The 14,056-nt window shown below is 42.0% G+C and overlaps 3 protein-coding genes across 3 annotated transcripts in view; 2 read left to right on the top strand and 1 right to left on the bottom strand.

The window, feature by feature from the left end:
• Positions 1-89: 89 nt before the first annotated feature.
• Positions 90-9,624, bottom strand: LOC306695799 (inositol 1,4,5-trisphosphate receptor-interacting protein). The gene is given in 3 exon segments (XM_079159162.1): positions 90-2,561; positions 9,494-9,516; positions 9,519-9,624. Coding segments are annotated over 3 exon segments (1,980 nt in total). The 5' UTR covers positions 9,595-9,624; the 3' UTR covers positions 90-680.
• calhm1b (calcium homeostasis modulator 1b) lies at positions 4,641-7,028 on the top strand (the record flags this gene model as incomplete). Its single annotated transcript, XM_079159164.1, has 2 exons — positions 4,641-5,186; positions 6,459-7,028. The coding sequence occupies 2 exons, from the start codon at positions 4,641-4,643 to the stop codon at positions 6,969-6,971; spliced, it is 1,059 nt and encodes a 352-aa protein (XP_079015290.1). The 3' UTR covers positions 6,972-7,028.
• LOC306695805 (RING finger protein 122) overlaps positions 9,210-14,056 on the top strand; it is a 6,662-nt gene continuing 1,815 nt past the window's right edge. Inside the window, exons 1-5 of the mRNA XM_079159168.1 lie at positions 9,210-9,841; positions 10,031-10,374; positions 11,877-12,030; positions 13,318-13,360; positions 13,885-13,926. Coding sequence (XP_079015294.1) covers positions 10,350-10,374; positions 11,877-12,030; positions 13,318-13,360; positions 13,885-13,926 — 264 coding nt within the window. The 5' untranslated portion in view covers positions 9,210-9,841; positions 10,031-10,349. The remainder of the gene's footprint in view (positions 9,842-10,030; positions 10,375-11,876; positions 12,031-13,317; positions 13,361-13,884; positions 13,927-14,056) is intronic.

Here is a 14,056-nt window from a genome sequence, read left to right as displayed (position 1 = left end):
AGTAGATGTAGGGAATTCTCTGTTGATTGCAGAATATAAAAACCAGCTGAAACACACTTTAGTTCATACACATTTTTTTATTTGCCACTTTTCATGCCACTAAAGCAATTCCTTAAGCATTTGAAGGTCTGCTATAGACAAGCATTCAATACGCATGTACAACAAGTATTCTCAGCAATTCATCACTTGTATATTCAAACCGCTTATTGCTCAGGTAGGGCTAAACCAATGTGCTTATCCTTTTTTTGACAATGTGGTAATCGTGAGATGTAAATGATATACAAACTTACATTTTTTTGTGGAGTAGTAGTTTTGTCTTATTTCAACAGATTCTAGGAATGTGATCTCCAATCACTCTTGGAAGGTCGACTTGAGCAACAAGGACGGATCTGACAAGTATTGATCCTCGGATGAAATTCTTGGATGCTGACCCTTTCAGTTTAGAGGACCCCGACATGGGCGAGCATCAAGACTTCCTAAAGTACTGACAGCAGGATTACGAAAGGAAATGTGAATTTTTTAAAATAAATTGCTAATCTCTTGTATCTGAAGTTTCTATTGCAATTAGTCATGAAGTAAAGACATCATTCACCTTGATCTTAACAGTGACCAGATTAAAAATATATCTTAGACTGCACACTTAAGGCTACTGATTTAATTTGTTTAAACGAATGGAGCTGTTAATCAAGATAATCATGTATCAGCATGTGTGCGTTTCTAAGCATTTCCTGGAAATGCATCACAGCATTTTTGTAGATACAGTTGTGGACCACAAGGGGATGGAAGAGATTCACGGTCTTTGCATGAGTATATTCAGCAGGAAGTTCAATAACCCTCTGTCTTAAAGGGTTCCCAATAAGAACATGGTGCAGCAGTTTTTTCTTGAGGCTTCTCTCCATGAAGGCCAGTAAGTCTCGTAGCCTACAAGCCACAAGAGTTGGTTTCCACTGTGATGGGTCTTTGGTCAAAAGCAGATGCATTAGTGCAGCTTTGAAATGAAAATCCTTGAGAGCGCTGCTTCCTGACAGTGCGGTCTGTCTCTTGTGAAGGAAAAGTGCAATTTCAAGAGTTTGTCTATGGCATGAGTTTACAGGCAGGCGTTTAGAGATGTGCTCTAACAAACTATCTTCATAGTAGGTCAGGGAGAGTGTCCAGGAAGTATCCAAGTTGTTTGGGGAGCAATGAGTAATGAAGAAATGGGCATCAGTGTTGACTTTAACCACAGGACGCATACTGAAGCTAATCTTCTTCCCCGATCTGAATCTAACTATCAGAGCACCCGGAGCGTTAATGTAGCTAATGTTGAGCTCAAACTCATACTTATGTGAAATCTGTTCCCACGCTTGTTTGATAGTGCTCTGAAACCATCTGGTAACCAGTGATTTTGAAAGGAAGGGGGAGTTCTCCATGCAAAGAAGGACATCACGAGTATCAGTCATTTTCGTCTTCACACTCTCAGTCTCACAATGCAGCAAGCACACCATATCATCTGAATTAGGAGACTGGCAGTGGCAGCCATTTTGGATTTTCTCATTTTCCACCAGTTTGATTTGACCACAGACTTGCATATCTGGCAGCAGGTCATTTGGCTCACTGTTCCACAGCTGACACTGGAAACTGTATGGATAAGGGGGGGTGAAGGGGACGATGATATCGCACACATCCACTATCTGAAAGTCCTCAATCACCATACCGCCATTGCTATCACAGACGGTCCTCATGGCTGCAAACAGATCCTTTGTAAACCCCTCCAAGAACTCCTTCCACTTCTTTTCTGAGGAGACTTCCAAACATTTCGAATGAAATTGCTGCAGAGTGTCGTTGTCTGGTAGCAGCGCTTCAGCAGTGGTGCAGGTCACTGGGAAGGCCTTGGTTTCTTCTTGTTTCATTTGGGATTGTTTTCTTAGGTATTTCCGAAAGAAGTGGATCAAAGAAATGATGGAGAGTATGTTCCATGTGTAGCAGAGGTAATCCCCCTCCCAGTCAGTGATGTCCTCTGAAGTTTCATTTTCTGATGTCATGGCGTGATGGTGTGACGGAGGTGATTCCTGTTCTTTGGGGTTGAACACTTCCTTCTCTTTAGGCTTTTCTTGTTGCCCTCGTGGGGCTCCATTTAGCTCACTGTCAATTTGTGAAGTCTTCAGAGCAGTCGCAGGTTCACTTTTGGAGTTTTGAGGCCAACTTGGATCTGAATCTTCTTTAACATGTCCTCTTTCTGATGAGTTGTGATCAGCAACTTCTTTCTCTGAATCTTGATGGATGACTGACACACCTTGTAAGACTGACAGTGTGTCTTTTTCAGTCACATGTTGATCGGACTGAATGTTTTTTATATCATCCTGAGGTCCTCTTTTGTCAGCATGTGTGATTTCCTCCCTGACAGCTGCCATTTTGTGGTCCAGTTTCTCTCCTCCCGTCAACAGCCTCTCTTCATGCTTTTGCATGCCTGCTGTGGTGATCTCATCCCATTCCTCAACCCCGGGCTCGTCCCTCGGATACGTTAGGAGACCCAAAGCTACCACAAACACTCGCAGCAGAGTATCTGGCATCGTCAATACTGTCTGTGAATAAGTTAGACAGTTAAAAATAATTTCAGTCATTTTGAAAAATGCATTAGTGTCCTTCAAAATATGGAGAAAGAAAAAAATGAATAGATAGAATAGAATAGAAGTCCTTGCAAATATGTGAAAAATGTGAGAAATGTTCCTGCAGGCAAATTTCATAATGATGCAAAGCAAGTAAGAAAGAAGCTACTTCCTCGATGGCCTGGAAGCATCCTCTTTACTCGTTTCTGTGATCACATTGTATATAAAACACCATTTATTACTGCACTTAACATTAAAGGAGAAGAAGAACAAGAATACACACCAAAAGAAGTGATTAATTATCTCAGCTTTGCGATGTTCCGGTAATGCGTGAATTGGTACAAAGGAGGAAGCAAGAGACTAACCTTGCACAGCCACAGGCTCAGTGTTCTCTTCCTATTTTAGACGTCATCGTAGGTCTTCTTTCGTGACTTATTTCCTGCACACCCTGCCCAACTGCTCTGCTGTGACATTTTCCGGTGCAATACACAGAAGAAAACAGATAGCACAGACTTCCTGTAAGTTTAACTGCATATTCATAACAGCATGAAGTGAACCAGTGAGTCACTGAAAGAGTCAAAAGTTTACAGTATGTTTTTTAGTAATATGAAGGATCAACCATTAGGCCACTCACTATTGTTAAAATAGGAAAATGGTTTGCATCTATGAATAGCAGAGTAAGCCCCTGCCTGTTATCCTCTTGTGGGCTTCTAACTGGTTTGTCGAGCTCTGCCTCATTCGGCGGGTGAAAGTTGCCTTGATATTTTGCCCGAGATAAGCGTTTTGATTTATTTGGTTCTGATTAAGCAAGCGGAAACAGATTCACCCTTCACCTCGTAGACAACGACCACATTTTCCAGCCAAAGCCACGGATATTTGAATGTATTGAGATCATTTTTGCATGTCAGGATTGTTAAACAACACTGCATCCCAGAGGTCCAGGTGACTTGAATGAACACAACCACATACTAACGTCATACAAGAAAGAAAGACAAAGAATAGTGAAGTGGAATGCATTTCAAAAGGACCAGCTGGAAGTGTGTTTGTGAGAACTGTAACAGGTTTATTTTTTAGTAAAATTTGCGCTGAATGACAATCTGTTGTTACATCACACTGAACACCTGTTAAGGGAGGGGCATGATGACAGATGATGTGGTCGGCTTTGAACATCACCACAGAGAATTCGAGAAACACCTTTCAGTCAGTCAGAGCTACGATGTCTAATAAGTATATAAAGAACTCTAAGTTAATTACCATGGACTATCTTGTTGCTGTATGATATTTATTCGTCTCCTTTTGTTCATCCAACGTTAAGAAAATAGGTATGTGTGTTTTTATGTTTCTTTCTGATCTATGGCAATGATTTATGCCTGACTTTGTATCATTATCTCTATATCAAACTGATGAAAGATGGTTTAGAAGAACAGTCGTAGTTCACTATAAGCATATGATATTCTGGTACCACTTTCTAAAACGTCACCAATATATGGGTTTGTACCAGCTTTATCAGCGTATTTAAATCCTTTACTAATGCTTTAAAGCAATACGCCATTATCGAGAACAACTTTTGGATTGCCGGGTTTGGAGAAGTCTCTCTGTCTGCTAAGCCTCTGCAGAGCATCTCGATCACATTTTATAACTACTTATTGTTAACAGTCTCGGATTATTATTGTAACACCTTCTATTAATAAGTTATTAACAGTTATAAATGACGAGTTACTAACATTTGCTGTAGGATTATTAAAAAGTGAGACGTCTTTGGCCCTTTGTTAGTGACTTATCAACATTCATTCAATGTTATATAGTGCACAATTTATTAATCATTAATAAAGCCATTAGTTGTAATTAATAATCCTTGTAGAAGAGGATACGATAGGAGAGTGGTTCCGGCTAAACCTTCATTCAACACAATAGGAAAACGGTGAAACTTGTTCTCAAGCAAATTAAATGCGCTTTTTCTTCCACTTTTTTCACTGATTGATTTCAAACTTCCAGCTGCACTTGCTTTCATAGATACAATTCCATCCGAACCAAAGATCCGCCACATCTCCCAAAATGGATAAGTTTCGTATGATGTTCCAGTTCCTCCAGTCCAACCAGGAATCCTTTATGAATGGGATCTGTGGCATCATGGCACTGGCTAGTGCACAGATGTACTCTGCCTTTGAGTTCAACTGCCCCTGTATGCCAGAATACAACTACACCTATGGGATCGGACTGCTCATTATTCCACCTATATGGTTCTTTCTGTTAGGTTTTATATTGAACAATAACGTGTCAGTGCTCACAGAGGAATGGAAAAGACCCATAGGGAAACGGAGCAAGGATCCAACAATCCTCCGCTACATGTTCTGCTCAATCACACAGAGATCCTTAATAGCACCTGCGGTGTGGGTGTCTGTCACTCTCATGGATGGGAAGAGCTTCCTCTGTGCTTTCAGCATCAACTTGGATATTGACACGTTTGGGAATTACAGTCTGCTGACGGGGATGTCCGAGATGGAGAAACTCAGACTGCTGGCAAGGATTCCATGCAAAGACCTATTTGAGCATCAGGAAGTAAGAGTGGCAGCATCACGATACATCAAGTGTATCTCACAGGTAGCCATCTGATTTATTTTCCCCTCACTTTTCCGTGTTTTAACTTGTATTGGAGGTAATTAGTTGGCATGCATGGAGATAAAAAGGAACATTTTAAAAGAACAAACGTCAGTTAAATGGCACATTTAAGAGGAATTCTGGACTGAATGTGAAAAATAAATCTGAATAGACGTGGCTACTACTGTTAGCTATAAGCCAGCATGGTTGTTTGTAGATTTAACTGTGTTTTTAGATGTAACAACAAGAACATTTCATCAGTAAATCTGTTGTCATCAACTCTAGGTCTTTTTCACAAAAGACATTTTGAAATATCAGGGTAGAAAAATGACAGGTGTAAATATGTATGGTGGCTAAATGCCATTGCTCTGCTTCAGATTCAGGGTTCCGGTGTTGTAAATGCTGGTTCACTGTCACAGCTAACTAACTGGGACACTTGACTTCAGAAGAGTGATCATTAATGTTAATTGTTAAACCTGTGCCTTTATGACAAGTAAAAATGATTGCTGTGAGAAAGGCCTATTGAAGACACCGGTCATGTCCTCAGAATTGATCTTTAATGAAACCTGTGGATTTCACGACAGAAACATTGTTTTATTCATCCTTGTGTTTCTAATATTTGGGGAATCTCTGACTATAAAAGCATTTCTAGTCTAAAGAGTTTTATTTATTTTCTCCAACATTTGATTGTCAGACCAATAAACTATAAATAGACAGTGTGGCCAACGTTGGGGGACACTTTCAGCAGGCAGTGTTCGAACTTCATCGCAGGAAATGATGACTAATCAAATTCAATTGTCCTTGCTTTATTCCTTAAAAACTGTATTTAACTTAAATCTCCCCACCCGACTCTAGCCTTGCACTTTGAGCTCACTGAAGCTTTCCGGTTCCCTTATTAGAGGAAAAGATAAGCCTCTAAATTTATTATTCATGGCACTGGGACCTATTTCAATCCATCCCAACACACCCACACTGTTATTTAGGTCTTTGATCAGCCCAAGGACATTAATGCAGGCTTAAAAGTAACATGTCTCTGAAAAGTCTATTGATATTCAGATTCTGTTAATGAACTAGAAAACTGTCAGAAAGCTCCTAGATATGCTTTTTTTTTTAATCACCCATTGGAGTATGTGACTTCCACGATCTTCAATATCTGCAAGAACACAAACACAACAAAATGTCAGCCGGATTCTTCACCAAAGTCCGTCTCTCTGGTTTTTATATGTCATGGTCATTTTGCCTCACCAACACATTTAGTAATTCTATATTTTACAGGCATGTGGATGGATGTTTCTGCTCATGATGACCTTCACGGCCTTCCTGATCCGAGCCATTCGACCATGCTTTACTCAAGCCGCCTTCCTCAAGACCAAGTACTGGTCTCACTACATTGACATTGAGCGCAAGATGTTCGACGACACCTGCAAGGAGCACGCCAAGAGCTTCGCCAAGGTTTGCATCCACCAGTACTTTGAGAACATCAGTGGGGAGATGCGCAGCTTCCACCACCGTCGCTCCGGCAAGGACGACAGCGACGATGAAGACGAGGATAAGAGGAGAAGTGATGAAGAGAAGCTGATGGGTATCAGGGCCCAGGATGATATGAACAAAGTGTTATGGAACTGGCACGCCTCTAAACCAGCTCTGGCTCTGAGAAAGGACCAAATGGACGGTGAAAACAATGGCAAACTGAATGGAGAGGCCAACGGAGCAGCAAATGGATTTGCAAAGGGACACACCCCTGCCGTGGAGAAAAGGGAATGGGCAGTGTATTACAGTAAGGTCTGACGAGTTCACAAGGACAAAGGACTTCTTTAACTTGCAGACAGCTGTATTGTTTCAGGAATCATTTTGTTTCTATTAGCTAGTATTAGTAATTTATCTAAGTTATAGTTAAAAATGTAATTTAATAAGAATGTTCCTTCAATGCCCAGAACATATAAATGAATACAGATTAAATTTACTGCAATATATAGTTTGACTGATGGTATAATACTTGAGTATAACACGATGGTCAACATATTTCTGGTTAACTTCAGTTAACTGACACAGTTCTGGGTGTTTGTTGTTTTTACTGTTGTCACAACTATGTTATTTACAAGTCATGAATTACTGAAAACAATCTGCCACTGCTCTCCGAGTATGGCAACATATGAAGCACTGCTGTCTAGCAAAGCATTATGATACACACTGTACAGTTTTCAATGATTGACAACACTTGTGAATGTTTGTGTTGCTCTCAAGTGCGGGGCCTCCATAAATATACCCAGGGCACAAAGCAGAGTGTTAACTTTGATAACATCAGCAAAGACAACAGCTCCATGCACGTCAAGCCCCTGCGGCTTCTTGCTTTAAAGAGAGATTATGTAACTTTTGATAGAAGAAATAAATTATTTTTTGCCGTACAAATGAAAAGTTGAATTCATAAACGATAGAACGCACTCTTTTTCAATTCAATACGCTAAGAAGATTTGCTGCTACAGCCTTGCTTGGTCAGATATGCTTATGGTAGCTCTTCTGGCAAATGTTAGCAGTTCATTAGCTAGATACTGCTGTATAACTGACATTACTGAGTCAGTTTCCTGTTTCAAGCTTAACTGTTTGATAATTCAAAGACTTTATCTGTACTGGCCCATGTAACAAGAGTGTGTCAGTGTTTATCTGCCTTTTTTGAAGTGACACATTTGTATAATGTCGTTTATTATGCTTTTAAGCACATTTCTGGTCTTGAACCTTGTTGTGAGTAGATAAACCTACAATGTTACTTTATTTCCAATCAGGCAAACCTATGATTTATGCAAAAACAAAAGGTCGGGACAGCCAAAACAATTTACATGTCACTAAGAAAACAAGGCCAACATTTGCATCTCTCTTGCTCCCTCATTTCCTTGCTCAGTTTCGTCAGTCACTCCCCTGTGAAACATTAACGAATTGTCCTCTATGTTGAAAAAAACCCCCTTTCATTGTATTTTACAGTCATTTCTTCACAGTTCAACCTTCCTATTGTCAGGAAAGCTCTTGATACAATGATGTTTCATCCTATTTCACAAGAGGGCGTGCTGTTAACCACCATCCTTCACATGCCAACAATGACAACACAGGCCTGTAGCTACAACAAAGCGCTCATTTGATTCTGAAACCTGTAAACAACGAGCAGTGCATGCATCTGTGCGGTCAATCCAGCTGTTCGTTTATTCAGCAGTAATGTCATTACTAGAGCAGGAGGGGAGGAGGGGAGGGGGAATGAAAATGGCATGAATCCTATTGAAGCCTCTACCGCCCTCCCTCCCTCCCTCCCTCTGGGGATTGGTGAAGCAGCACTCCCCTTGACCGTCTCACAGCTTGCCCAGTGGCCCAGCAGCTGTTCACTCCCTCAGCGATTTGTCAGCCAAGGCCGCTGGTGTGGGGGTGGACGTGCAGGCAACGTCTTTGTCCGGGCTGTGACTTTTCTCTCTGTGTTTTTTCCCCTTTATGTCTCGCTTCCTGCTTTGTTCCCTCTATCGACAGACGTCTCTTCCCTTCTCTTTTCTGCCTTGTTCTTTCTTTGCAAAAAAAGAGTGACACGAGTGTTCAAATATAGATCAAACAAAGCAAACATGAATAATAATCAGCGGGTAGATCTAAAAATACAATCTCTGTATGTGTGAAGGAAGGAAATGGTGAACGAGGTTGCATCATCTCTTCTTTTGCTGACCTCCACTTCACAAAAAATGGCTTTGTTTTGGTTGTCAGGACATCAGCCATGCGCATGCTACTGGCGGGGGCCTCCCTCGACTTTGCTGCAAATGTCTCTCTTCTCTCCCTCTCACATATACATGCACAGGGGCGTGCGCATACAGACACATACACACCAGCATGCTTGCAGGCGCCCTATTCGTCAGTGTCAGGCTCATTCTGCCTTCCTTCTGCCTACAGATTGGAGGACTGAGGTAGCGAGGGAGGGCTGAGGGAGAGGAGAGTTGCGAGGCAAAACGGCTGGTCACATGAGCAGAGATCTGTTTACAAACCCAAGGCAGAGCAGAAGCAGGAGCAAGGGGAGGAAGGGAAAGGCGAATTGCAGGCTGTCTCTGAGCAACATTTGGGATTGAAAGAGGAAGAGGGGAAGCCTGCCCTGACAAAGCCAGCTGGAGGTGGGAGAGTCTGAAAACGACACACGCAGACACACGTCTGCACACACACCACCTTTGTCTGTTTTTTTCTGAATTGAAGGAGCAGATGGTTAGAGGGAGAGTAGGATCCCCCCCCCCCCCGCCCCCTACGAGCGCACACACACACACACACACTGACTGACACACAAAACACAGGCTCACCAGCAAAACACCAATCCCAGCTAGAGGACTGTTGTTGACTGCATGGAGCTGTCCTCACTTTGTTTGGGTTTTGAGGAAAGCAGCACATCTTTGCCTTCCATACTGAGGAGGAATACCCGCTGCAAGATCAGAGGACTGGAGGAGGAGACAACAGAGGAGTGGGGGATGAGACTTGTGAAAATCCTCTGTTAAAAAAAGCAGCTTTGGGAGGAAGACAAAGCACAGACTAATGCCAGATAATTACCTTCATTGGACGAGCACTGACATTTTGAGCGGTGGATGTCATTGAATTTGGTGAGGGGACAACACTGCAGACGTAAAGTATAGAGGCCTATTTCTGCTGGAAATGTAAGTATTTCCTGTTACCAAGCAGCTTGTGTTGTTTATGACATTGTGACTGAGTGAGATTCAGCTTTTTTACAATAACAACTCCTGAATAACACATAGTATGAGGCGTCTGAATAACAATCCGCTCTTGTCAACAAGATTTCTTTGTTTCTTCTTCTCTGTGATGACATCATTCTCACTGGAATCCAGGAGCCCATGAGATCTTCGCTCCCGGTCCAAACCCCAGTTTTAAATCTCCCAATCCTTACACAGACTGGTTAATCCAGATTTGGGAATGCTGGGCAGTACAGACTGCTGAGCCAACAAAACTGAGCAAATCTGAAAATCTCGATGGTTGTTTTTTGAGAAGCTGACACAACCCAACAAAAGAGCGATCCAGCTCGGAGGGACTCAATCCAGGCTCCAAACAGATTCAGTGTCCATAGCTTCGGCCTACGAGCTTGGCTCCTCTCCAGCCTCCTCCTGACGGGGCCTTGATTTACTGCTGCTACTCTGGGAGTTACATTTCATGCAACCGTTCCAATGGTGTAACGGTAAGTGAATGGATTTCTCTGCTGTCTGCCAAATAAACAAGAGGTGGTGGCGCGTGTACTTACTTGTGTCTCGTAAACTCAGTTACTCAGTTGCTGGCTTGTGGGATCCTCGTAGTGGGCATACTTGAGAAATGTTAAATTACTGAGACAGTGGAGGCCTCACTTAAAATACAAGAATAATTCAAGGTCATGTTTGTTTGACAGCCATGACAACTGAAAACTGAAGATATTGTATTCTCTAACTTTACGACATTCTTGTTGTGTTGCTGTTGACTGATACTGCAGTGCATCCATGCCTGGTTCATGATTGTATCTCTCATTATGTTACCCTAGGTCTTCCCTACACGAACCCCCCCCCCCCCCCTTCTAAATCCCCCAACCACCCAGCCATGTCAAATTATCCAACCCATACCCCCCACAGGGTGCAAGCTGTACCCATTCATTCACTCTAAAGAGCGACACATGGGCATTTAGAGGCTGGCAACGAACATCCTCGCTGCAAATTAATAGGAATACATGTGGCATGTGGAAGTGGGGCTTCCTCTGCTATTGTTTAACCAAATTATCCTTTAGTCCCCAGAGGTCAATCTGTTTAATATACATCAACCCCCTGCCACCTGCAACACACACACACACACAATTCAGACAGGCGCTAGACATCCCTACCCTTCCATCCCCCAGTGCTAACACACACACACACACACACACTCTACCAGTCACCTCTATAGAGTCTGTGGAACAGATGGTGGTAAAGCGGAAGTGGTGTCTGTCCTCCATGTTTGTCTTGTTCACAGCCAATTAACGCACAGTCCTGTGATGGCCTCAGTTGCCACCACAGTGTCAGTCACAGCTCCCTGGAAATACCTGCATCAAAACAAACAGCAACAATTATGTAAAGCTTCTCGCCAAATATCTTATAAAACTCTTGATTGTGTGGACATGAGCCAGAGTGCCACATTGTCTTTGTCAAGCAGACATATGGTGACGTTTTGTGCCAGCCAGAAACTCAAAGCATGCTTAACAATCTACTAGTCTGCCATGATTCCTCTTGCTCCTCACTGCAGAGTTGAAATTACTGCTTTCAAATAATAATCATTCCTTGACCAGGGAAAATAATTTCCCCAGGTCCCAGGAGGTTGCTCTCTAAACTCGTAACAGAACAACCGTCTGCACAAATTGCAGCATCTTAAGTCAATGCCACCAATTAGGACTTGCACTGTCAATGCTAACAACTAAATGCTGTAAATCTTGGGGAAGCTTTGGTCTTTGTTATGGGAAAGAAAATAATTAAGTGGCCAGACTGTGTGTTTTTTTTCAGCAGCTCTCCATTTTGAGATGGAAAATGTAATAAATAAAATACAGAAACCAATAAATAAAAAGGTTTCGAGGTTAACTGTCAGGATAGTCCCACAGAATGACAGTTACTCCTCTACATTTAACCATAAAAGAAATATAAATGTGTTTTAAGCATCTAATATATATCTGCAAACTCTTTTTACCAGGATGCCTGTGTGGTTTGGGTTCTCAGCGCTCTGAACACTACTGCAGCATGACGTCTGACATGTATCACCTCCCGCTCAATGTGTTTGTCATTGTCTTGGGCATCGGCCTCTTCGTCTTCATGCTCAGCCTCATCTTCTGCTGCTACCTTTTCAGGTAGGTGGGGGAGGTTTGGGGGGTGAAATCTGAGAGAGAGAGTGAGGAAGGTACACACGAAACAGGGGAAAAAGCAGAACGTGCAAAAAGACAATTGGCATTACAGCAAGAGGGCAATCCTGTTAGAGAGCTTTTGGCAGTTTCAACGAGCATTGCAACACGGCAGGTTAAAAATAATTCAAAATTAGCTCGGTAATAAGATCTTAATATGTGACGATAGCAGCAATAATGGTGCAAATGTATGTAGTGGTGCCCTGTAGAGCTGCCAACGTTGCTACATATGGTCTATAATTGTTTGAAAAGAAAAACGTATCAATCTATGCTAGTAGCTATATGCATATGCATGTTAAAGCAAAAGCAGGGCTATTTAATACGATGAAGAATAAGTCATATAGGCAGCTATTTTTAGTAAAAGGCTCTAAAACTCAGTACAAGCTACTATCGGCCCAGCACCAAACATTAGACAGACAAAGCTGTCATTAGCTAGCTGGACCAGAAAAAAGTTGTACAAGGAAAGTAAATATTGGACTCAAATAAATGCTAATGTCGCTCTGTATCTGCTGGATGTTTAAATAAGCAACTTCCCCTTATCAACTTCACAAGATGATAGAAATCTAGGAATGCAGATGTAAACATCACATTTAAAGGGCCCTTATCAAAAAATGTCTATGTTATGCGTTTCTAAAAATGACACAAGTGTCTCATTATCAGATTTTTCTAAGATATTGATTATTATTGGCCTCAAAATCAGATCAGTCGGGCTGTAGAGTGATCTAAATAGAAATGCAATCAATCTAGGTATAAATTGCAATCAGGTTTGTGAATGCTAATGCCTATTCATCCATAGTAATTAGACTGCAGTGTAGAGCTCGTTCACATGACTGAATATATACAGAGTTTTGATGAATAACATGGATGACTGAAGTCAGTGGTTCCAAATATCTTTTCCTTTTTGCCCCTAACATGAAGCAATATCTCCTTGTGACCCCTCTGCTGTTCAGTCAAAGAGTGGTTTTCACTCAGATGGCTTCATTTGAATAAACAGAGACCTGATACAATAATTCACAAGAAAGAAACAAAGTTTGGAGAAGAATTTCGTTATTTTTTTCTTATTATCTACCAGGGTGATCATCTTGCTCACCCTAAAGACTCATCTCGCGAGCCTTTGCGGGGGCCCCGACCCCCAGGTTGGGAACCACTGACTAAAGTTACAGTTGTTATGTATGTCACTGTGTATGTTATGTCACTTCTACCGTACAGATGTTGTTCTCCCTCTGCCTCACTCAGGTTGAAACAACAAGGAACAAGGGAGCAGTTCAGCTACAATGAGGTATGTAGTCACTGCAGCATATGTCACTACGGGGGAACATGTAACACCAGCTTCTGAGGCAGGTTATAAATAGGCTACTAACGTAGCATTTCACACTGTTATTATGAACTGTGTAACCTAACACAGCCATTTATACATGACCTTGACTTCATCCATGTCCTTAGCTGCCCCCCTGATTCAAAACTGTTCCTGCAGCTGCAGTGTGAACATGCCTGACATGGTGAGCAGGTAGCAGCAGGGTGTCACAGTGTTTTGTGGTGACAGTTAGTGACATGGTTTACAGCTTCGGGGAAGGTTAAACTCCAGCTGCAGCTGGCTGTATTATACGTATTCATAATGTGTTTTTCTTAAACAAATAAAAGAGTACACACCCCTCTTGCAAATGTTTTTAAGCTAGTCACATCCAGACATTGAACCCACCTGAAATGTTTGTTTTACACCATAGACTTTCTGCCAACATAACTGTGTGCTGACACATCAATCACATGGCGATATTTGTCTCCTTCTCCTTTTTCCAACTGTAGGTGGTGCTGAAGGGTGCAAGCAAGAAACTGAGCCTCCTAGGAGTAAGTCATTGCTGCTGCAAACGCTTTTTACGCATTTCTTGTGTTAAGTATATATGTAATGATCTGCATTACACACGTGTAGCTTTGCACATTTCGTGACCACACTGCTTCTATGGCAGCTCAGATGGCC

The sequence above is a fragment of the Pholis gunnellus genome, assembly GCF_910591455.1.
Source record: "Pholis gunnellus genome assembly, chromosome: 5".
NCBI lineage: Eukaryota > Metazoa > Chordata > Actinopteri > Perciformes > Pholidae > Pholis > Pholis gunnellus.
The sequence above is the reverse complement of the archived record's forward strand: the minus strand, read 5'-3'. Positions and strand labels throughout refer to the sequence as shown.